Genomic DNA, 26,299 nt, shown 5'->3' on the forward strand with positions numbered 1-26,299 from the left:
TGCGCTCTGTTTTTTTCCTTTTTATACAGCCGGGAGCTGTGTTTTTTTTTTTCTTCCCTTTTTTCCTCGCAGGGCGAAAATGTCTTTGCATCTGAAATGTGCATTAATTCACCGCTAAGGTCAACTCGGCTCATTTAAAAAACAAAGCATTCAGTGAGTTGCAGATCCACGGGTCTGCTGGCACACAGGAAAGATTTATCGTCTGCCCTGTGCATCTGCGGCCGTTCCTTGTTACGGGCCAACTCTGACCCCATCCTGCCGACGCCGCAGAGACGCTTAATCACAGACAACTTCTGTGTACATTTTAGTCGATATGGAGCTTCACGGTGCCCCGGACCCGTGCCCTGGCATCGGTGGATGCCGCACAGGACCGGGAGGGTTGGGTAAGAGAGAGACAGAGGGGAAGGGAGAGACATCTGCTCTGGTCACCAACCCTGCTATGGGGCTATGTGGTTCACTCTACTCTTTTCCTTTTGAATGCATGACTGTGTGTGTGTGTGTGTGTGTGTGTGTGTGTGTGGTGGAGAAGATCAGGGATTGGATGGAAAGCATGCAGTAGTGAGGGGAGGCTTTGCCATATGGCCGATTCTCTGCTACGGATGATAGAGAGAGAGAGAGAGCAGCAAAGGGAGTGTTGGAACGAGGAAGCACTCTGAAAAATGTTTTTTTTTACAACTCATTTAATTTTCCATTGATTCTAAAATCTTATTTTCCTCAAATTCAAGAGGAAAAGTTTCAGCCTTTGTTGGGAAGTAATCTAAGTGGATTTCAATACATCTCAGGTCTTTTCTCTGAATAAGCTGACGGTGTACTGCCATATTTCACGTTGTAATTCACATCGAACTCCAGTAAAAGTGTGCCGTTAAAATTATACGTTTTTACAGTTTGGGTACAAAAGGCCAGCAGACGTTGAATGACAAAAATAGCTTTTTATCAATACCATCTCTTTTCCAAAATGTGCCTTGAAGATCTCATGCCATCCAAAACCTCTTCCTCTATTTTGGCCTTTAGTAAAGCAGTGGAGCTTTGAGAAGATTTGTACTTTTTAAACAGATGGATCATTTCTGTGTAATAGTAGGAGAGGAACACAAACAATTCACAAAAGAGAACACACACACACACGATGGATGATCACCGGCCCAAGTAGCTGAATGACCATCCAAACTGACCGTGCAGAGTCAAAACCTACAATCACTTGCTTTGGCAGCTGGATCCTTCAATACCACGACTTACATTTTAGGGGATTGTTTACTAAATCTCTTCAAATGTCATTGATGACAGTGATGAACAAATAGACATTTTGGTGGGAAGGAAATAAAACAGTTTTGGGGCTAATACTGTAGAGTTGAGGCTGGAGCCAAAGAAGAGTCGGCAATGAAGTAATGACACACACCGTAACAAGTGTTTTAGGGGGACTCTGTTGGTCTAAAGTGAGAACACACAACGGGGGGAAAACATTTTCCCGATTGTTTCAAAAGGAGCCAGGACACACATCCAAACATGGAAACACGTAGTGCTATCCCAATTTAGCACGGTGAGTTCGATGGACTTTCATGGCGAAGTACTTATTGTTTTCAGAATCGTTTGAAGTCACATGTCAGCAGAACAGGAGCATTTGTGCTCCTACAGGACATCAGGCAGCGTAGCTTGAAATATTTTAGAGCAACACACAAAAGCTGTATTTTCTGTTTTTCCTGCACTATGATGTACAGCATTTATGCTTCTTCCATGTCTTTTTTTCTTTTTTTGAGGGATATCTTGTTGATTATGTCGTCATTTGAATCAACTTAACTTAAGAAATTACAGGGCATGCATAAAAGTGGCTCGAAGAACTCATTTAAAAATGGTGATGATGGGCTTTAAGAGGGGGCGGAAAATCAATTGCTTGTTGATTTGTAAATTTCAACTTGGGGTTGTTACTCGTTTTATGTTGATTTTGCTGGGGGGGATTTGCTGTGACAGCAAAATACGTCACTGCGGCAGCTATGGATCAATGATATCAGCTTAATGTTTCCTGAACTTAACCAAAAAACTAAATCTAGAAGTCACTCGCACACACAAGGCTTCATCTTGATCAATCTCAGCATGTTTAGCTGGAGACTCTTATCATTGTAAAGTACAAATATTAGTTCGAACCTTTTCCTCTATTCTAAGAGGAAAAGAATAGAAACCTGTAGTCAATGTATTTTAATCAAACAATTAAAAATAAACAAACCATCATCAGAAAAACATACTCAAACCACAGTTACTGTATATTCATATGTGAGCTTGTAGCTCATGCTCAATAGTCGGTGGTTGGACCTTTTAGAATTGTGTACTTCATTAAAAGACGGTTACCAAGAAAAGTACGATATATGTTTTTAGCAAAAATGCTTCGGCAGTCTCACCGATCCACTCACTCAGCCTGACTTGCTACATTAGGTCTTCACAAAGTCAGGATACCAACATGGTGAAATACAACATCTGATGCCCGTGGGCGATACCGTTCAGACTGGAGACTGATCAGATTCACGGACGGACACACAGGGGATATTTCTTTTGAAAGCAGTAAGGTGAGAAAAGAGGAGGAGACAGAGTCACTCAAAGAGAGAGAGGCCCATGATGCTGCTGATGCATCGGGATCGCCGCGCCCACTGAGCAGCGGCTCTTGAGTGAAGGAAGGATTTCATCTGTTTTATCTCCTGCGTCTTCTTTTTTTACTTAGGTTACACGGAGCACGTCCCCCTTTTTCCCTATTCCCCGCTTGAGCGAGGCAGAGATCTTAATCGCCCCTGACCGTAATCTACCAGAGTGGAACGCTTTTCTTCAATAGACAAAGAAGGAGTTTATAGATGCTGCACCCTGCAAGGGTGTAACATCACAGGGTTATCCCGTTGAAAAGGGGGTGGATGTGTATAATGTGTGAGTTGGTCCCATTTTCGATGACACGCACAATAGACAGCGGAGAGGCTGTAGTACCAAAAGAAGGAAATATGTGACATAAGTCATAAGTGTACATCTTATTTGTACGTGTCCTTAAGGAGGACGCAATGAATTGCGAGCAGGCCTCAATACTGATAGTGTACAGTGCTAAATCTGTACTTCCAAGAGCCTAAAAAATATTAGTTTTCCTTTTAATGGTTGACATTTGACTGTTTGGAATATTCGAAAGGGCAACGTATTTTTTTCCAGTTGATATTTTCTTTTTTGTGTGAAACAAATACATCTACCTGCTGCTTGGAGCTGACTAAATCTGACACTACATGTGACTTGCAAAGAGAGCGGCTATCATAGAGAAATCGCTTTTGTTGCCGCAACCAATCTCCAATCTCTGTCTGAAACTGTGTCCACCCTTCTTCTCTCTTTTCCTCTATTATTTTACTTTTCGACAAGCCTTTTATTTTATTATTTCTGTGTGTTGGCTCATTTTATTCTCTTTGCCTTTGTCACTTTCTCCTTCTCTGTCCTCGTCTTCAGTTGTTCTTTTGTTTTGTTGTCACTTCCTCTCACTGAAGCGCTTTTTTCTTTTTTCTTCTTTCTTCGCTTCTGTCTTTTTGCACACCGTCGGAGACACAGTGACACGTACAACACACACAAACACACGAGCACACACAGAAATACTCTTTCTGTGAAGTCCCTAAAGTCACAGAGAGAATATGATTTCCAAAATCCACAAAAAAAGTAACTCGCACATAAAATTCACAGTGAAAAGTAACAATCGCCCATCCAGCCTGGAGCTGAAAGCTGGCACATCAAACTTTTCAAGTATTCATTTGAGGTTTATGCTCAGTATTTAGGAGGAGGTGTACATAATATGTGGCTCCGGTGGCTCTTTAATGGGGGCCTGATACATGGCGAGGAGAAAACTTTGTGTAGTTCTTATCTCGGTGTAGATATTGTCTCTTTACGGGGCCGCGTCAGTTTGCCACGACTCCCCTGAATGGTGACAAAGCAGTGGGGGACATCAGGACATCGGCTGTGTGATTTTGGTATAGCAGCCAATATATTGAAATAGCTATTTTATTTATTTAAACTGGTAATGTCCAAGTGCAAGAGTGCAAGTTAGTCCAGAGGCGTGTGTTCGCCCCGCTGTTATTCAGACGCAAATATACAAAACGTTCTTTTGTGTTTGTTACATAGCAACCAACGGTTGTCATATATGTTTCGGCCAATTCCAAATCGGAAACCACATGCGGCGGGGTGGAATAATTTCTTGTTAAGCGCCTTTGTTGTCGGTGTCTTGGCGGACAGTGTGGATTGGAAAATTGAATAGAACCTCATCAGGTAAAAATAATGGCAGCGAACTGTAAATAGCGTTGGAGCAGGGAAGTAACAGATGTTGCTCCTGGTGAAGGAAAAAGTCTGCCCTCCTCCACCGAGCCTGCTCTCCACATGCTGCCACTCACAGCTCCCATCTAAACTGATCTATATTAATTCCTTGGAAAAAAAGGATGAATAAAGGAAGTTGATTAAGGAAATGAAAATCTATTATGCTGAGACGAAGCTCAATGTGTTCCAGTCTGTTTCACACTCTGGGATTTTTAAAACCTTAATGGCTATTCAGTTAGTCACAGATCAGCGAAGCAAAGTTGGGAGACAATGTTTATTTATCCATCTACTTCTTTTTTTTAAAATGCTTAACCCATCTTCCTCAGGATCTTTGTAGGCTTATCGGGCTATTGGAAGAAAAACACTGGAGTCATATCCCTACTTGCGAGAATTAATATCTCTCTAAGCAACTACCCAATCTCATATTCCACGCGAGTACAGTCAACACGAAACTCAGTGAGCTACAGTGCTTTGATGAAATGTACCTGGCATTCATCAATAGCTGCAATGAGAGCTAACGCCTTCCCGTGTCCACCGAGGCTTGTATCCTCCCATTGATTTCCGGCCAGGCATTTTCTCACCCCAGCCGAGGTCCAAATGCAATTTAAGTGTTGTGTGGGGACGCATTTCTAGCGTAGAACCTGACATGGTGTGGTCAATAGCCTCAGGCAGTGAATGAGGTCTCAAGTGGCATGCAGCAACAGAAAGATGCATTTCCTCTTCCAGCTCACCTCACGCCCCCTCGTCAAATTAAACGATAGTGGCTGCAGGGATTTCTGCGGGCGGCCAGCGCGCTTCCACCCTTCCGTCTCCTAGAGAACAAAGCGGGCCGACGACCAACGCCGCTGCTCACACACGCAGGCAGAAAAATAAAAAACACTTCAATTATTCTACTTTAAATGGCATCAGCTCTCGACCCTCTGCCTCAGGAAATTAAATTTCAAAATGGACCACAGTTACGGCGGCAAAACAAAGGCGCTTGATGATTAAGTGGGGGATTTTAATAATGCCAGATTTTCAACACTGGTCGGCAGAATATGGGAAATTAATATAATAATTTCCTGGTCTAGGTCCAGGTTAGTTAAATGAACAAAAAGCCTTCAAAAGTACGGCGCACAAACTTTTTCCGATTTCACCTATATAATTGAGTTATTGGAGTCACTGCCATTTCCTTATGTTCTCTGATGTTTTGTTGTAGTGTATCACTATGGACAAGAGATTTTGATCGAATTTTTGCGACAGGTTTTTTTATCCATTGACACTAGCAGTAAATGTTTGCCGACACGAGTTGCTATTAAACTGGCCCGGGTGAAAAGAAAACAAAATGCGCAAAGACATGTTAAAAATGACACATGCTTGAGAGCGTAGACACACACGCGAAATAGGCCGTCCCCAGCCTCAGCATCCAACCTCTCAGCCGGGAGAATAATTGCCCCGTAAAGCCGACGGACTGTCAGGAACAACACACACTTGTTTCCTCTGTTCTCCCCTTTTCTTCCCCTCTCGCCTGGTGACACAGACAGACGCTACGGAAGCACATTATGTTTGCCATGCATGGAGATAAGCTGCATATTGCATTCTGTCTCAAGTGTTACAAATCTATTGCAATAATGTAATGAAAGAATGTATTATTCGTTACTTCTACTGTGACTTTTGGGGCGAAATAGGCATCCGGGCCTCTGTGTAATTTCGAAAAGCCAATGCCGGGCGGCGTGTGGCGGGTGATGAGGGAAGATCACATTGTTTTTCTGGTGTCATCAAAAGGTGGAAGAGGGGAGATTAGTTGCGTGAGGACGACATGGGCAGATACGGGGCCACTCTATGGCTGGCAAAATCACTGTGATATTTGGGATGAGAGGGTTTCTGGTGTAAATAAACACAAATTTTCAATCTACTGTATGATGTGAAATCCATTTGTGGTCCCCAGGTGCGACAAACAAAAGGTTCGGATGTGTTGGTTCCAGATCTGTTTAAATGGTTTTGCTTTATTTCCCATTGAGATAGGGTGCACTGGGAATGTGGGATTGAGGTGCCAAGCGAGTAATTTTGCTGCATACACTCTGCAGAGAGTATAATTGCAGACTTTAAAAATAACCATCCTGCTTTGGCACGGGTGAAAAGATGGGAGATGGAAGCGCGAATTGTTTGTCATGTACACAAACATGTGGTGTGTGTGTGTGTGTGTGTGTGTGTGAGTGTGTGTGGACAAGCACGGTAGTATTTTAGAATGAGATGTTTTAACACACATGCATTAGTATTTTCCTAGATTCATACATCATTGTAGAGAAATAGTGAGAAAAGTGCCCTCTTTGTTTCATTAAAACAAACCTCATCATGGCAGAGTGTATTTATGAGGTAGCATAAAATGCACTGTATTTTAGGGAACATATTCTATTTTATGTTGGTGATTTCCAAGTGTTTTTGTATTGGCCTGGGGGCCTGTGTGAATGAGTAATAGACAGAGTAATGGCTTCATCTTCGCCCGACTAAATTTGTTTTTTTTTTCCTCCTGCCTTGCAATACAAAAAAAACACACCAAAAAAGATAAATAACAGGAACCCAATTACTCTAGCATCACCTTTTTCAGGAATGTATGTTTACATTATCAAGATGTACCACCATTCTGCATGACAAAACCTTGCAACCGAGACAAATGGCATTTACATTCCCTCTGGGTTGCAGTAGGTGCACGGTCCTATTCATTTAGCCAGTTTGCCTCCTGAAGTAATGGGAGGCCCTGACCTAGAGCCTCTCTGTCAGCCCATTAGTGAGCGTGGAGAGCATTGCATCGGCGCCTCTGCTGTGCTGCTGCTCGCACACAGCCCCCTAGAATCAACACAAACAAGCCCAGAACACTGCCCCCTCTGCTTACACACACACACAAACAGCCGGGCACGATGAAGCTGGGGCATTGATTTTATAATGATGCCCAGGCGGCTTCCAGCCATGGAGGAACTGAAGATGGCTGAGCTCTTGGTGTGTGGAGGGTTTTTTTGGACGGAAGCCCTGCTGGTTGCTGGGACTAGTCCGAAAGGAGAGGCGAGGCTACAGACGCGTGCAGCCGGTGGATCCGGAGCATGTAGAACATGGAGAGGAAGCCGTGCCCAACTTCACAAAAGCACCCGGAGCCAAGCGTCCCTCCTCAGCACACACAGACCTGCAACTGCCAATCAAAGCAGCCTCGGGCGCTGCCACTGCCTTGTGTGCATAAATTAGCATGTATTTGCATAAGAATCCACTCGTTTAGCAGACCCACTTGGCTCTCCCCCCAAATGGCATTTTCCCTCTCTCCCTCCCTCTTTCTCTCACTTTTCCTCTCCTTATCCTTTTACAAGTGCCGATAAGTGCAGGAAAATAGTATTTTAACCCTTTTCACGCCAAACCTCTCTTGACACAAATTACATGTGTGCATATGCTTGTTTGTTGTGGGTCTGCAAATGAGCTAAATTAACCAACAAGTATGAAAAAACAAACACTAATCAGTACGTACCACACCACAGTTTCTTTTGTCTTAATATTGCTCTGGGTTTGATCCGAGAATACTCTGTTGTAGGGGAGAGAGTTCTGTCTTTGCCATTACCAACCTCTTTAAAATGACTTGCACTTGAGCGTTTTTACCACAGCTCACATGTCACATAGCATTCACCAATACGGCAACATTAAAGCCTGGTTTCGCACAGTTCTGCCTCAATAGCCCGCAGAGCGGCGGCGCATGCATGCCCTTCTAAATTACAGCTCAGAAGGAAGAAGAAAAAAAAAAGTTACTGATCAGCAATGCTTACAAGGGAGGTGAGCAACAGAAGGAAGACAATGAGATAGCATGCGCCATGAAGAGCCAATCAGGATACTATACAGCAGGCCTGGCAGCGATTAATAAGTAAAGAACAGAGAGGGCAACACGTTGCCCTGAGCACAGATTTTGGAATGCAGTAATTGCCCGGGATTTTCAGAGTTAACCTGAAGCTGCGCGTACAGTAGGAGTCTAATGAAGGACTTTGTTGCACTTTTTCTTGCCCGTTCTGCTTACTGTTAGCGCGGTCCAATGCTCTCATTTAGTACATTATTGGTCTGTGGTCCTCAAAGCTGGCTATAAATGCAAAGTTCTTTCCCAACACTCCACAGGTGATTAGTAACAATGGATGAAGCGCTCAAACACAGTGCTCGATGCATTCTTCTTCTTTTCATCTAGTTAGTTAGTCTTGACTATAGAATTGCTGAGATTTTGCTAACGCTGGGTAAAAATGACACCACCCCCGCTAACACTTTCCAGATCAGTACTGCACACGTGTAACTCTCAAAAGAGATAAGATAAAAGAGAGATGGCTTACTCGTTAGCTACATCCCTCATTGATCAGAGAGACAGCAATTGTGTTGTTCCTAAGCGAAAGCTCGTGCTTTATATTTCGGCCTCTCTGTTAACATGACAACCACACAGCTCGCCTGCTTTCCATTTCAACGGTTTGAAGCCTCACCTACTTTATAGACTTTATAGAGTAGCTTGAAGTTAATTGCTTGTATGTCTATGGGGCTAATGTGCGCCTTTCACATGGACTCTTCCCCCTCGCTGCTGACTTTTCTTCAACACAAAAACACCCGTGCACACAATTCTGAATTTTGCGAGACATGTGATGCATAAAAAGTAAACGTGCATATTTGTGGGAGGTGGGATTAATTACGGACAACCACACATTTACATGTTAGAATGAGGTCGATGTGTAGTCAGCTGTGAGTCCATTTTGGTGGCTCTTTGAGTGTGCGTGCGTGTGTGACAGTGTATGTGTGTGAAAATCCCAAAGTGATAACATAGACTTATAGAAATGAGGTTTGTTTTTTCCTGGGGAAATTCTGGCAAATATGAGATTAGTCTGTGTATTTATGTGTGTGTAGTTATGTGCACGTGTGTTTGTGTGTGCTTAATTCTGCATCCAAACAGCAGCTCTCACCCCAGGAGGTTGTGCGCTCGCTCGGGGAGCCGTTCTCCCGTTTCCATACTCCCTGCTGGTCGAGGCAAGCGGCGGCGGTCCCTGTCACCATCACCTGTGTTCCTCTCCTCATATCTAATATGAGTCACACACACCCAAAGAAACACATACACACACACACACACACACACACCCAAAGGGCTTAGACCGCCCTGTCTTATCCCATTTCCACAGGAGCCTTTGATCCCCCAACCCACCCCAAAATACGTTGGCCCCATTGCAGTGTTAACTTTCTGCCAATGCTATTTAAGCTTCCTCGTCTGCCTCGAGCAACCCTGAGTTTTTGGCACTCGCCGCGGCCGTCCGCTAATGACAGCGCTGCAAGACGAACATGCTGGGAGGGTGTCGGACAACAGAAGCAGGACAAAAAGCCCGAGGTGCACCACAAGATGAGGGTGGCTCATTATTGCCATGGAAGGGTTAATGTTCACAAACGGCTGTGAGGGACCCCTCCCCCAATGCCGTGCTTATTATGAGAGCTAATGATGTCAGCGGAGGGCCCTGCTTGTTGATTAGCCTAAACGGAGGACTAACAGAAGTGCGTGAGCGTAATTAATGACTGAAGGGGACCTTAACGAAGACACGAACGCACCACTGTGGTCCCGGGTGTTCCCGGGTTAAGTGTGTCCCCAGACAACATTGCAGGGCACCTCATCAGCTGGCCATGCTATCCTCGTGCGATCCCATGCCATGCCATGCCCTGCCCCGCCATGCCATGCCATGCCATGCCATGACACCCACTCCAGCACCCAGACAGGCCGGGCTTTGTGGCCGGGCCTAATTAGCTGTCACAGCAGGTGGAGCAGGGACCAGGGACCCTCTGTGGTCTGCTCTCTGACAGCACGGGTCCCTGCAGAGCTCCCCCAGACACTGATCGCACATGGACACGTGTGTGTGTGTGTATTGAGGAGGGGCCAGGCGGGTTGTGGGCTTCAGTTTGACAGAGACAAAAAACGACGTGATGACGGGCAGAAAGTAGCTCATTCTATTGTAAATGTGAGTAGAAAAAGTTAAATTGTGGGAGTATGAATATATGTCATGTGTCTCCAACAGCTTTAGAGACAGTCAGCATTCACCATCTCAAACCTGAACACTAGACAATAGAAATGTATGCAGCTCTGCATTGTATATTTACAGGTTAGGTCATTATGCAGACAAAATTAAGGGTAAACGGTATGTGAATGGAGAAAATGGAATATTCAGGAGATAATATAAAGTCTTTCAGGGAGCGTACGGTGTCATCCTCCCATATTTACAGGTCGGAGCCGATGTGTGCGTGATTTACGGCGCATGTGAATTACATGAAGTGAGTGCCATAGAAAAAGGCGCAAAAGGTCAATAGCCCATTCCAGGTGCTGGGAGCGTTTCTCGGGGCAGATCTGTGCCATCATTCAGCCGTCGTACTCCTGCACAGCTGTCCATCCTCTGAATCATCAGACCCCCCCCCCCCCCCCCCCAGACCCTGCTGCGTTTGTGCCTCTTCTGTTGCTTTGTCCATGTGTGCGCAGGGGGAAGATACAGTGCATTCTGATGCTCCCTTCAGTTCGCTACGACCCGTGTAAGCTGCATTAATACTGCTTCACCGATAGCTACGCCCACACTTGCACACATTCCCACTATGGCCTCATACACTCCCTCGGTTTAATCTATTACCATTTTTATGCGCCTCAAATATTCCGGTCCTGTTAACCAATGCATCATTATGAGGCGTGTAACTGCAAAAGCGAAAAGATTTATAGCCTTACAAAAATTATGTGATACGATAGTGTGAGTTTTATGAGTTGCAACTTTGCAAATATTCTTTTAAATAATAATAATAAAGCAATGAAATTTCCGGCGTCGGTGGGAGATGTAAAAAAAACAACTCCTCTCTAACAGTTGTTATAGCCCGCCATTAACTGCACATTCATACTATAGATTTTGTCATCCTACACAGCTGATGGGTTCATTTGTGGCTTTTAAGCATCAGGCATTTTTCTCTCCTTGCATATATCTAGATGTATCATTTCCATCTACGTCGTACTTGTGCTCTTTTAATGTACCTAAAATCATTTCTGTTGAGCATACTCATCCATGGTGATGGCAAACACTACACCCAGGCACAGGGGAACATATACAATGATGTATAGAGCATTTGCAATGTAATATGTTTTACACGCGGTCACTATACATCACCTCTGATGTTGTGTGAGTAGGTCTATTTGATCCCATTTGGCAGATGGATCCAATTGTCCGGGCTGATATTGGGCTGTGACAGAAAGCAATCTAATGGCAGGCTCATTGATGATGATGAGTTCTGTTCCATTGCACTTGAGATCCAGTGCAATTTCAAAAGCAAATTCAGCCATTCATCTTCCAAATAATTGTGGCACTTTATCAATTGCTCCCAGTCTTTTATCTATCACTTCGATTGATGTGATCATTTTCTGAACAGTCCTCTGTGATAACAGCGTCTTGGAGCACACTTGCAAGGTGTGTTGTTTGTTTGTGTGTGTGTGTGTGTTTAGTATGTGTCTTAAGGCATCTGTGCACATGTGTGAGTTAGTGTGTGTGTGTGTGTGTGTGTGTGAGTTTGTGCAAGTCTTCGCACAATGTTGAAGTTGGAACGTTTTTAAAAAATGTAATTAATATCTAATTATGGCACCTGTTTGACTTGCTTTACATAGAATACCACTTGCGTCTGCTTTGTTAAGGCTTTTTGCAAATGCACATGTTACAATGGAGAGAGCTTTCAGAGTGGCGACACGCTCTCTCAGGTAAACACAAGCGAATGTCTTCATTATCAGCCTAACAGTGCCTACGCCTGTTTGCTTCTGTGACCTGATCTGATCATTGGAGTCTAATATGCTGCTAGATGGCTTCATTCATTTCGGTTATGTATTTGTATTTGAATGTTTGTATGACTGTGATGGAAAAAGCAAGTGTGTACGTGTGTGTGATCACAATATCGCCTGCTGTTTGTGCTGTGCATGCTCTGTTGAGTTTAGTATGTGTGTGCACGTACGCTACATGATCCCCGGCCTCGCACTTCTGTCAGTGTTTTTCTATTTTGATTTATGTTTTTGTGTCATAAAATCTATATGTACTGAATGCAAATACAATATATTTTCCCTTTGTGTATCTGTTTTAAACAGTAATTTACTAATAATTAAAGAAATTAAAAAACAACAACTACTCTTGTCTCAATATATTCAGAACAAAAAACAAGCACAAACCTGTATATCTGACCCAAGATAAACCTTTTATAAACAATATGCTGTTTATGTAGACATCTGCCTCTGGCAACATTTGAAAAACTCTAGAATTTTTCATTTTAAACAATACTGTTTTATTTACACGTAATACTTATCACAAGAAATGTAGTTCATTATGTGTATCTCGAGGGCTAAACAAAAGCTTTCCAACTTCATAAAACTTTTTGGAATTTGCATTCATGTACCTTTGCAATGATGCCAGCTTTTACAGCAGAAAACAAACTAACGTGGCATGTAGCATGATGGAAAAAAGTGCTAAAAGCACAGTTGCATTTTCCAGGAACAGAATTAACATTTTCGTTAACGTTTTACAATGCTGCCATCTGTATTTTACCATAATGATGATTGAATATACATAAGCATTGCATATTCAATATATAGATCGCAGGCTCTGTCATCTTCAGCGCCGTACCCGCCGCCCCCTCCTGGCTGCCCGTTTCTCGTGTCCTCTCTTTCATTCTGAGCGTTTTTGAGGGGCATTTTGACTATTTTGAGTGTGTTAGCGTGTGCTCTGTGTGGCAAAGCGAGTCCAGCTTCCTTCTTCCCTTCGCTCTGTGACTGCACACAGCTCACTCCTCTCATCAGCATTTCGGTGCGTAAAGCCGGCCCGGCCGGCATCTGAGAGGAGCAGAGGAGGATGTGCGATCATAAATCTGACGGATGCATGGTGTGTCGTTATCCTCCACTTATTATCCTTCTCCCACACCTCTTTATACCGTGAGCCACTTCAGCGGCTCTCCCGTCTAGCTACGAAACATTTGTACTGGGGCCTCGCAGAGTGACAGATGCTCCTGGGGAGGGACCGGGTTATTGTTGCGACTCCTGCGCTGACTTTTTGTCTTGGCATTTAACCTTCTGTGTTGGGGTGTATGCGAGCAATGCTTCTTCTACTATCACGTGCTTGTTTTGTTTTTGCAAAACAATCTCATGCAAACACATGTTCACTTAAAAAAAACAACTATAATTATTTCATGTCTTCATCATTTACTTCATGCAAATGATTCATGGAGTTGCTGCAAAATGAAAAGCACACGTCAGAGAAAAAACCTCTTCTTCCTGCTCCCACAGTCTCTTATATCCACTATTTCTCAATCCTTTTTGTCTCTACCTAATGCTTGCTGGTCCTTTCTGACTTATTATTTTGCTACTTCCTTAATTTTTTTTTCCTTTTCAAATGCACAACTATGTACTACACACACACACACACGCACACACCTACACACATTCCCAGACACACGCGCATTGATTAACACACAGCACAGGTACAGTGTTCCTGTGGTCAGGAAAAGTGAGACAGGAGACAGTCGCCTCACAAGAGCAGACCTCATAAAACTCGACACTTTGACTAATTTGTTAGTCCGGTGTCACTGTGTGAAATTGTCAACCCGCCCCGCTTCCCCCTGATCCACCTTCCCGGACCCCTCCTCTCCTTCCTTCCATCCACCCTCATATTCACATATAGAAGAGGAAGGGAGGTTATGACGGGAAAAAGGGAGCAATAAATGTAATATAGTGCAATGGCCATTGTGTAATCTACACAGCAATCCACATACAGTCAGAGGAAGAATAAAGTTTTTATGGAGAAGATGATAACATGATAGCTCGATTTCTCATCCACTTTCTGTCTTTGTCTGCCTCTGTCCCGCCTCCAGAGGACTGTTGGGCACCGGTAGAGTGAAGGTACAAATAGGATGGGAGAAAAGGGCTATAACGGCTACGGTACCTGAGACTATATTAAGTTGGACTGGGCCAAGAAGGGCAGAGTTGTATATATAATTTGATCAAATGCTCAATTGGGCCCCCTCCGAGAATGAAAGAGCCAGTTCTGGATTTATAGTGGAATTAGAAGTCTAAATACTGGTCCAGGGGGGGACCAAGTCCCGGACAAATAATGGAGAAAAATATGTTTTCCCTATGATGCTACACACCAGGGTCACTGCATTAACCAAGTATAAAAAGTATAAAAACTAACATTTGAGTACTATCCAATAGTTAGCGCCGATGCTGAGGCCCTATATGATACCATCACAACAATAACTTGGTTATAATAACTAATAAAAGATATGGTGTTTTCCTTTAAAAACACTCGTAAACCTTATGCCATCTTGGCAATGGATTGGTGGAACCTCTGACGGAATGGTCCACGGTTCCATCAAAGTACAATTCCGAATATGAATACATGAGAATATCAGCGCATCATTGGATTGAACCCGATGCTGGTATCGGTTTTGCTTCCTTTGTGGTTACTAGCTGTTTGTTTTGCTGTTGACGGACCGCTTCCCTTAACCTAGCCCCCGGTATCCAGTCCTGAAATAGGAGCTCAGGCTCAGAGCTAAAAATAGGCCGCATTTCACCACCAGCCGCCCTCTGCCGAGCTGTCAGCGTCCCTTCTCCCTCTTCGTCACAGTGGGACTGACGCGGCCGTCCCGCATGCGTTGTGGAGGGAGACAGGCAAAGTGTGATCATAGCAGCTCTAACTCATCTCCTCTAACAGACACGGCAGGCCCGACCTCTCCTGACTCGCCGGGCCTCACGGGGAGGCTGCCGTGAACTTGCACGCCAATTTGGGAGAAAGTCTCCTGCTGCGCTGGCCCCATTTCTCTTCCCCACAGAAGGGAGGGGCAGGATGTCCCGACGTGTGAGCGATGGGTGATGGAAGCAGTAATTTGGGTAGGTACAGTACAGGCTGTCCACCATCCGGTCGCTCGCTCGCCAGTTAGATTGGCCTAAAGTGAGATCATTTTTTTCAACAGTACAATCTAAATTCCTCAGTTCATAAAGGATCCAATTTGGACAAGTGTAACATTTCCAATACATTTTTTGCTTCCTGTAGTTTTATTTAATGTGGGTGGGTTTGATACTTTTTAGATTTCTTTCTAAAGTGTAAGTATTGACAAAAATTTTGTTAAATGCAATATCAGGACTCTTAATTACCTCAAGCTCCAAAGTTACCGTTGATAATGGCAGAGGTCGGGTCACGTATAATGACTTTGTTAATCAAAGTTCAGGGACTCCTTAAACCTGCTTTAGGAATGAGCCACAGCAATGGGCTATTTTAGAAAAGCCAGTCTGCAAAAAACATCTTCAATTGAGCTTAAACGGTTGTAAATGGAGTTAACAGCTCCAATAAATCCATTGATGCAAAACTGCAGAATGATAATGACAGGCATCAAACAATGGCTCAACAAGAGTATGCTACCTAATGAACTGAACACTATGAGGTTATTTGATGCGTGAGATACAATGAAAAACTAAAAAAACTAAACTAATCAACCGGCACCGTTATTACTATTATTTTTTTGGTCTTCGTTCATAACGTGTCATTTTGAAAGGGCGAACATCCACTTAAACTAACCTCGTGATAAATCAAGTGAACTTCTCACCACGTCAGAATACTCATTTCAGGAGTTCTTGTTCAGAGTGACGCCACAGGAGCTCTGCAACAGGTTTCAATGCAGTCCATAATTGAGGTAGATCTGTAGCTGCAATGAGCCACACGAGCGCAGAAACATGAGTATAACTGATTCAGTCAAATTGGACATTGACGAGTCAAGAAACAAATTATTTGTTTTGGAAGACAATACCCTAAGGAAAGTCGTGTCAACATAATTATTTTGGAGAGTTGTGAGTTTATACACAGCTCAAACACAGCAATGCTCAATCACAGTTTTGGCAGTAGCACCTGTGTTGTTGCATCTAAATGTAACCAAGACTAAATTAGTCAATCTGTATCAATTTCCACAGTGCTGCAAACTAAAGGAAATGACAATTTAACATCTTATGTATTCTACATTGAAGGTAATTACACACCAGGGGAGGGTAACATGCAATACAAAATTCATATTCGAGATCTGTATATATATATATATATATATATATAGAAGAGCTGTATTGTTTGAAATATTGTTTCATACTGATGACGTGATAGTTATTATACAACCAGCACTTTGTTTACATGTTTATATATCAGAAGACTGCAGCAAACAGCATAAATATGCAATAATCAGAGTTGATTAACATGGTCCTAACATTGAGAACTAACCCTTAAATAGAATGTAAAAAGTGGCAAGGATTCAGAAAAAAAACATCAATTTTCCAATGAGTATTATAATTTATTCTGTCCGATTTAACTCGGATAAACAAAAAGTTGTGTAAAAAAAAGAAAAAGAGTTACAACCACAGAGACTCAATAGGGGAGGAAGATATATAAGTACCCACTCTTCTGTTATTGTCGTCGGGGAACGTTCTTTATGTATTTAAGCGTCTGGTAGATTGCATTTCCCCGTGGTGGCTTTGTGATTGGAGGTATTCACAAAGCTTGGTCAAAGGCCAGCTGTGTACTTGTGGCTCTCTTTTTTCTCCTCTGCTCTGTTGTCAATCAGACAGACTAGGCAGAGAAGATGGACTGAAATAAATGCATACTCAAACGCACATAGCCATACGCTCTGATGCTTACACGCGGTCCCTTACTGAAAAAATGTAAGCCAGTTCCTCTCTTCCACCCCCTTCTGACTTTTAGTCATCATAACTTAATGAAAAATATAGATTTGCTCATAGAGATTAGAGCAAAGAAAAAAAGATGAACAGACATAAAGGAAATAGAGCATGAATGATGGGAGAATATGGAGAGGGGGGAAAAAAAGCCAGCAAAAGAAAGACGAAGACAGAAAACGGGAGAGATGTGGAGAAAGAGAGATGGGCTCTCTAAGTGTAGCAGCACACCAGCACAGAGCTGTGAGTTCCCAGGCAGGACAGCATGAGCTGCCTATTTGTCAGCATTGATCAACCCATTAAGGGGCTGTGGTGGGAAGCATATTGGTTTTGGAGGCCAAAGGGGCAGAGAGAGACAAAGATAAAGCAAGACGGGGGGTTGTTGAACTCCTTTCAGCCTCAGCAGCCACACGTCTATCGGATGAAAAACCCTGTAGTCCTGCTCTCCAATGTCTGTGCAGTTCATTTCGCGGGGCTCCAACGGGAAGGCGGCACATGCCATTTGTCTTACGGCCTCTCTGGAGGCTCAACTGTAAGCGCTATCCTAGCTTTGAGCTACTGCGATGCTAATACGCTACTAGCTAGCTCCTCAGAGAGACGGCATGTCACTTCTCCTCTTCGTTAGTGTGTGTGTGTAGGCAAAGGTTGGGTGGTGTGGTAATGGGGAGGGGTCCTGGCCCTAGGGGAAAGAAGGCTTCCTCTTTGCCCGGCCTCCGATGAATTCATATAATTAACTCTGCCTTGATCTGTTGGCTAATCCTGCACTCAGTAATAAGGGATTAAAATGTCACCTAAGCCACCTGCTGTTATTGAGCCCCCCCCATGCCTGTGTGTGTGTGCGTGTGTGTGTGTGTGAGAGAGCGAGCGAGATGGAGATGGGGGTGGAGGGGGTGTAAAAAAGTAAAGTTAATTTCAAGATATCGTTGCAGTAAGCGTACGTGCTGGAAGGTTATTTCCTCTGTTTGCACATGGAAATGTATCTAGAGGAGACTATAAAGCAGCTCATGGAAGCAGTGTTAGTGTGACTCACAACTCCATAGCTCGGCATCAAGCTGAAGTCCATAATTTGGCGGGAAGCTGTAGTCAGACTTGCTCTAAAAACTCATTGTTACAGTCACTAAAAAGGTACATGAAAGTAGGACAAGCTGGAAAGAGGGAATTGAGGAATCTCACTGTGACCTCTTTGGCCCATGTAAAGAAAAAAAGAGAAGAACGAAGGAAGAAAGGAGTGCTCATTGGTTGGCTAACAGCCCGCAGACAAACGGCCAGCTTGCCTTCCCTCCCTGCCGGCCTCCTCCGTTTGGTTGCCCGGCAACCACAAGTGTACTTTTGGGTTGTCTAATGACTCTTGTTGCTGCAGTGGCTCAGGGGCTACTAATGAAGCCTCCCGACCAATCACTGTCATTTAAGACCTAGAAGCCAGCTGATCACTGGACAGGGATCTTGGGACTTCGGGCTACTCCGAACCGCTTATGTGAGAAAATTCGTCCCCCAACCGGAGCTGCTGCCGGGACACACTCTCACTCAAATGCACACACACACACACCTACATACATCTACAATATGTACACTGAAATCACCTTGAATATAATCATGCTTAGAATGCATAACTCTCTCTACTCATATCAACATATTCTAAAAAGGTGCAAATGATATCAGAAAGTATATTTCATATATATATATCTTTTTTTTTCTATTGTGTTGGTTAAAATATGTATATATTTTTAGTAAATATAAAAGTGGACTACAATTACATGTGTTATAAACAAATTATAGTGCATTACTTTTCATGGTTAGAAGTACAGAAAGTAAATGAGAACAGCTATAAATGCCTCATCCTACTTTTACTTCAATGTACTAGTAAAGAGAAATACTTTCCCTGTCTTGCTGCTTAATGTGATACAAAGATGATTATAGTGATGCTTAGGGCCCTTCAGCCACAAACACCAAAAGGATGCTTGTTTTTACACATTATCAGCATAAGAGATACTTAGCTTTTACATTTATATGGATATGACTGCGCTTGTTTTCAGAATGTGTGCGTGTGTGCGGCTTTCTTCCATTGTTTTTTGTTTCTCGTTATCTCTGTAAGCTTTGTTCCTGTGTCACAGCATGTTGCTCGTCGGGTACATGACGTCCCCAAAGGTGTCACCATGTATATGCTTGTCTATACATGTCTCAAGTCTATATTTGGCCGTGGTCAATGGCTGTCAAGTGATGCGTTGCCTGAGGGTCCAAACACCAACTGTGCCGCCCTTGCTGACTGATTGTTCACTGGCACTCACATGTTGGACCTGTCTGCGTGGCCTAGTTAGAAAGCTAGGCCCACTACTGACTGAAGGCAGAACAACCCCATGCTTAACATATAAAACACCAAATATAACACGGGTGCGTAGCCTCAATAGGCGAGGGTCTTCGAGGGTTGCTCATAACACCGTCCCTTTTAACAAAGGATAGTATTCCTGTTTCAGATAAGTCACAAGATCAGGTATTTTTTGCTGTCTTCACATGCAAACTCTAGGGAGTGAGAAAACAAACAAACAAAAGAACCGTAGAAAGAAGAGCAGAGAGGGCCGGGGGAGTTTTTATTCACGGCATTTTTTTTTTATGTTAGCTTGGCGACGGTTTGCTTTCACCTCACCATAAAACAGTTCTTCAAAAGGTTGTTTATCGATTCCCCACTGTTAACCTTTCACAAGCTGTTTCACAGCCACGCTGTTCGGTGGCTCTCCATAGCTTCCAGGAGGAGCAGGTTGGGTCAGCGTGGGGTTGGCCAGACCGGTGTGCTCATTGGTTGTTAGTGGCAAAAGGGATTGTGGCTAGGCAGGAGGGTGTGGAGCAAGGGATGGAGGCAAAGAAAGAGGGATCGCTGCGGGTCAGGGACGAGCAGTAAATAGCTGGTGACTAGGAGTCTGGAGCCAGGAGGGGACAGGAAGAGCAAGGGCCGGCCAAAGAGGACCTCTCCCTGTGTGCTGGGAGTGGCTGATGTAATGGCATTAAGCTCCAAGTGCCATCTGACACCCAGTGTGGCTCTATCATTGAAAAGTATTAATTCTGCTGAACTGTGAGGGGAATTCAGGTCTCTCTCGAGGCAGCGCCCTGGATTTAACACCTTGGCATGGAGAATCGAACGGATTGATATCTTTCACGGTATCATCACTGCTGATTTTTGCCTGAAGCTCACATGGCCGAACAAAATCAAGACATTAAAGCCAGGAACACTGCTGCATTTCGCTTGTCCTCTCCTACTATTTTGTGCTAACCTGGGATTTCCCATCTCTTCCTTCTCTCTCTTCCACTACTCCTTTCTCCCTCCAGATGAACCGACCCATCCAGGTAAAGCCAGCCGACAGCGAAGGACGAGGAGGTAATTAACCTTCTCCTGGTCTCCGTTGCAAACCCCCCACACCTCCCTTAAAACACACACACACAACACACATAAATACACTGGAACAGCGTACACGCAATCCTTAACATTCTGCTCTCACTTGAGATACACTGGGAGTTAGTAGAGTAGCTCGTAATATAGGTCACTTGCTTCTATTGACTTCCCATCTGTGCCAGCAGAGGGGCTGTCTCAGGTTCACAGTCACTGGGAGCGGTTCAAAGACAAGACAGGGAGACATGGAGAGGAATATAAGAGAGACATGGAACGGTAAAACAAATCCCCTGATCTCCATAGAGCTGCAAGGCAATGGAATAGACCCCAACTGTAAGATAAGGAAACACACACACTTATATAACCACTAGGTGGGCAAGGGTATCCATTTGACTCGGTGTATTAATGAATAACTTAGTGAAGAAAGAGTATCTCATATTGAACGTTATTCCAGGTAGAAAATCTTTGTAGTATTTCTTTTTCTAGTTCCGGTTCCACTCCTTTAAACTCCAATATATTTTTCCACATAGCCTTCCAACTCATCCACTCAAAATGCCCATTCAGCTTACTATCTATCAGTTTACCTAATTTAGAGTACACTACATTACTTTATTCTATAAATTGAATCGGAACATTTCTTTCTCCTTTAAAAAGCAAACCTTTAATCGTGACATTGAGATGTAGTGATTGTGCTTTGCCATAGTACTGTTCTTTTGCATGGCCTCCTGCCTCCATCTTTAGACTGACTGACAAGGTGATTGACTAGATCATTCGGAAGCCATTTGTGACTAACATCACTGAGGTTGATGCAGATTAAGCCTGTTAAAGATTTACACGGGTGGAATTCGATCTAATTGGACCAGCCTGTGTCTGCCCTGTCTTTGCATTCTCGAGTGGTGATTTAGACTGCCTAGGTCAGATTAGACTAAGCCACTTTGCTGATTTATGTGAATCACATGGACCATTTCTATTTCCTCACAAACCTCTGTGTAGATCAGATTTTTGTCGGCGCGGAACTTAAATTAATGGCCATCTAAAACAGGCAAAGTTTGACCGACAAGGCATGGGCGCGAGCCAATCAGCATTTTTACCAAGATAGATTGGATCTCTGGAGTTAAAAAAGGGAGGATGGATGGGTCCCAATATCAATTACAACCCTTTTTTTTCTGCAGAGAGCAAAGGGAGATGAACCGGCAGTGTGAATGAAAATACAGAGAGCTTTTAGGCTGGCAGAGCCTCTACCAGTCTGTCAGATGGACTTTCTATATGGGAGGACAGGATGGGACACCGCACAGAATGAAATAAGACCAAGCAGACAGGCCACAACAGAGATATTGAGCGTTAATGGCAACAGGAAGTCAGCAGACAGGCCAGGGAAGTAAACCACAGTCACGGCTGACAATGAAATGAGATTTACTATGAAGGCCTGTGGTTAGAGTAAAATAGACAGCCCAGCTAAGTCTGACTAAAGGAGAGAAAGTGGCGAGGGATTCTTCCGTAGAAGGCTGGAGAATAGTGACGTGCCCCAATCCCAATGGGGTCTCTTGATTGTCAAACCCAGAGCTGCACCAGGACATTTGTACCTCAAGAATGGAGTCACATTTATCACTACCAAGACATCAGCAATTATCTGTCACGGGAACTTGTGCAGAGGTCTCGATTACGTGCCTGTGCAGGCATTAGGGCCCATTACTCCATTCGCAGACTCCAGTAGGTCCTTGCTGTGTCCCTAAGAGACGACTTGTCTCTGGGGGTATGGGAGTGTCAGGAGGAGAATAAAACCACAGCTCAGAAAATGACTAGGGGGGCCTTGGCGTCACACAAGCCTGCCGCTTGGCTGCCATTGTGGATCACAGAGCTGATTCTCTGGCTGTCTATTGCAATGACTCACGTCTTATTCTATTTTTTACATGGATTACCCCCCCCCCAAAAAATGGAGCATGGGAGGGGAGCTCCACAGCCCTGGAATCTATTTATGTTCCTTGAGTCAGCCGACCTCTTCCACACAAAGTCCACATTTATCTGATGTGGTTAACACCACTTATTTTTGCGGCCCAATTCTATCAAACCATGATTGTAACTCAGAGATACCAGGACACCATCAAGGCAAAAGTCTTCTGCTCACTCGCTCTGTGGCCAGGGCAGGAACAGACATGCTAATATAGCTCCACTTCAAACCCAGGCCATTTGTTTCGAACCAAAAGAGACTGAAATGAGGAAATGTAGACGTTGCTTGTTCTCCCTCTCAATTTTTTCTCCTTTCTTCTCCCTCACTCCATCTCCTTGGTAGCACAGTGCAAAGGGAGAGATGGAGCGAGTGATGGTGAGGAGAGGTGGGGATTCAGTACAAGGCCCACGGAGGAATGCGAGAGTGAGGGATTGAAGACAAAAAGAGCGAGAGGGGAAGAGACAGCAGGATGAGAAAGTTAACGGAGGGTGATGGAGGCAGCTGAGTGAATCTCAGCAGTAAATCATTTCAGAGCCGCCCCATCCCTATCTCCTCCTCGCCTCGCCAGGAATCTTTTTCCCCCTGACCTTGTCTGCCGCTGTGTCTATGAAGAAAAGATGGGGCCAGATTATCTATGATTGGAGATGGCCATTATCTAAACACAATCTTGGAGCCAGGTCCCACTTCTCTAGCCAGTGCTGTGAGACTGGAGACCACACTGATGAGAAGAGAGATGACGGGTCAGCCGGCAACACCCTCTCCTTTTATTAGCTTTGATAAGATGGTTTCAACACTCCTCTGAAATGCCCAGCGACCTCAATCAACATCCACTTTTTCACAATGTGTCCTTCTTTGTGCATTTGTCCACACACAGTCTCTTTACCTTTCTTGTTTATTAGCTCCCCATACTTGTGTTTTATTGGCGACTTATAGAGTGCCAGAGGCCCTCTCTGCATTTTATACTCTGCAGCCCCGGGTGAGCCTTTTTAATATCTTATCCAGGCCTCTTTGTCTGTCTGTCTGAGGGGAGTCTTTGTAAATGGGTCGCGTTTGTCCTTGCCAACCTGCTGCTCTTCAGATGGGTGACCCCAGTCGGAGCAGTGAAGAGATTGACAGGACCTTAAGATGTTGCGCAGTGAGCTGTCATGCCCCACCCCCAGCAGGTAGGGGAGAGTGAGGGCTGCTGGCCACAAGGGAGGGTCTGTCTGGAGACACCTCACGCCCACAGAGGAGCACGCTCTACTTTACATGTAAATGAAGCAGGAGGATCCCTCTGTGCCTCTGGACACAGTCGTGCAAAACTCCAAAAATATCAGGAAGAAAGGTTGATAAGCGTGTTAAATAAATAGAGATGTTGCATCAGAAACTTCGTCTTTTGTTTTCCATTTGTCAATTAGTTAGTTATAGTTCATTCTCATGTCCCTATTATAGATACTGTTCAGTTACCCTTTCACACTCATTGCAATTATAGCTAGTAATTGTCCGATTCTTACCTTGCAACATCACCATATCTACACAATCCCCTTTTCCTTCCCCTGTTAAGCCAAAAGAACCCTCCAAAATCCTAAAAATGATTCTAAAGTCAATAAATACAACGAGAAACGTGAATGTCAGTCTACCTAAATAAATCTCAATTAAACACTATGTGGCACATGTTGCAATTTAAATGAAAAAAGAATTTGCGGATCCAAAGTGGTGTAGCAATGTCTTCTGTTTGGTTCTGTTCTCAGAAGGACGGAAAAGTCGCATGGCCACAGGACTCTTAACATTATAAATTACATAACACAAGAATGTTTTGGACAGCATTTATCCCCAAAGTGTTGGTTTTCTTCTTTTCTCTCGATAGTGTGCTAGTTTATAACGTTCATTATCTTTCAAAGCCTATTCTGACACCATGTGGCACTGCTCGATTCCAAACGGACTCCTCCCTTTACACAACTGGGTGAAAAATAAAATATCCCACGCAATATTAAGATGCCGTTCTCAGATGTTATGTACTGTAAATTCAGTCTGTACGCCTACGTGTGTGAGCATGTCTTGTGGCAAGCCTCCCAGGCAGTAACGCACCAGTATCAGGCTTTTTCTAATGAGACAAGAAGAAGCACAACTTCTCTGTTGTGCTGCCTGGAACATTACTCTGCATTTGAAATGCACCCAGCGGCCTAGCAGGCATCATTTATCTTTAGATGCAGCTGTCCATGCTTTCTGAACACTTATCAGTACCGAGCTCCTCTGACTGCTACCAGCGGGCAAAAAAAGTAATACAATCGTGAAAAAACGTTGTATATATTTGCCACAACAGATTAGTTAGGGAGTAATTATTTAAAGAAAATATTCCCATTATTGCCAAACAAAAGCAGAAACTTTTTCAAAAGTAGACTTCACAGCATCATCACAATAAGGCGAGGGGTGTCATTCAAAGGGTGAAGAGAAAGATACAGAAAGCGCAATTGAGAGACACAAGGAGACGAAAGGAAGAGCACACTCTATATGCATATACTGCAACCTACAACACAAGTAGCACTTTATTCCATAGAGCGATCAATCTTGACAGCATATGGCATTTGTGCAAAATCCATTAATTTTTAATATACCGGGTGCTGAAATGAAATGGCTTCCTGAGACAAGCAATTGTCAGATGTCAGTAGTGTTTTGATACCTTTTTTGATCCCCTTTTTTTTCTATTTGCATTCATAAAACGGGGCGGTCTACATGCCACCTCGGCTTGGACATGGCAGCAAACTGACATGGAACCATTTTTCCAAACAATTGCTTCCATCTTCAGTCGTAAGATGAGGAAACACAAAAAAAAAGACCTGTGGATTACTTTGTGTACGGGAAGAAGAGTGTGTGCACTCACAAAGGCCTGAAATAATAAAGCAATAAGCATTTTGGCTGCCACACACACATGTGCACACATATTATCATTTTAAAGTAGTGGCAAGGTTCTGAAAGTGCAGATTACACAAGGTCTCTTCAAAATAGGGCAGAGAAGTGCAGTAAGGCTCAAATGTTCTCCAGCGCTGTGACTCAGCTCCGTTAGAGGGATAAGATGAGCCCCTCTCAATGAGAGATAAGTAACAAGAGGTCAAACAGTCGGCTCAATGACTTCTGTCTTTCTTCTGTTTCCTCAGACAGTCCCATATGAAGGTCCTCACCCCTCTTAATGCAAATACATGACTGTACTTGAGAAGCTTATTCTTTTTTTTTTCATTACTCTACCTACGTTTAATGGATAACACTTTGGAGTCACGGCGTCGTTGGGCAGAGGGTGCGTTACAAGATAGTTATTCATATTCATAAAATGCCAATTTAAAGCTTCCGAGTGGCCATACGCGACCGGCCCGAACATGCAAAAATCCAATAAGAGCGGCTTTGAAGACAGGTGCAAAGTGGACTAATTAATAGCAAACTATACAGTGGCCAGGGCATGCAGTGGGCCGACTGAGACACTCTCAGGTCAGGCAATGAAAAGATAGCAGCTCCAAATTCATTTTCTCACCGTGGCTCTCCCATAAGAAGGCTCCCAAGTACACTCACACTTCCTTTAATTCCTTCACTGGGGTTTAATTTATTTCTGCGTTTGCCAGCACATTTGGAAAGTTCATTACTTTGCTCATGGCTTGTTAATTAGCCTTGTAAAGCCACCATTAGATCTCTTTGGGCCAAGACCGAGAGGAGACTTTGGTCGTGAAACATTAACACACTGCAGGAGGCCCGCAGAACTGCGCTCTGCTCATTCCGGCCGTAACAGTGACACCTCGCTTCAAATCTGAAAAGATGGAGGGACAATCATGTCAAAGTCATGTGTCGCTGTGTCGCCTCATTTCATGATTCACCTTTGCTGCCACGGACAAGGGTCAGGCTCATTTCTCTCCAACACCTGTTCAGGGCTGACTTCACAGCTAGAAAAAGCTCCTCCATTGTTGCTCAGTAT

General features: G+C 43.8%; 1 protein-coding gene across 32 annotated transcripts in view; it reads left to right on the plus strand.

Annotated features, from left to right (window-relative positions):
* celf6 (CUGBP Elav-like family member 6) overlaps positions 1-26,299 on the plus strand; it is a 112,127-nt gene that overhangs the window by 56,073 nt on the left and 29,755 nt on the right. For 31 of the 32 annotated variants that reach the window (XR_013451577.1, XR_013451578.1, XR_013451580.1 and 28 more), the window contains exon 3: positions 20,354-20,402. Coding sequence is in view for 27 of the 32 variants with exons in the window: in XM_040201252.2 (XP_040057186.1) it covers positions 20,354-20,402 (49 nt within the window). In the remaining 5 variants the exon portion in view is untranslated. Of the gene's footprint in view, positions 1-14,759; positions 15,215-20,353; positions 20,403-26,299 lie in introns of those variants that run through there. The other variant, XM_078085492.1, reaches the window with a different exon arrangement.

This window comes from Gasterosteus aculeatus, chromosome 12 (genome assembly GCF_964276395.1).
Source record: "Gasterosteus aculeatus chromosome 12, fGasAcu3.hap1.1, whole genome shotgun sequence".
Lineage (NCBI taxonomy): Eukaryota > Metazoa > Chordata > Actinopteri > Perciformes > Gasterosteidae > Gasterosteus > Gasterosteus aculeatus.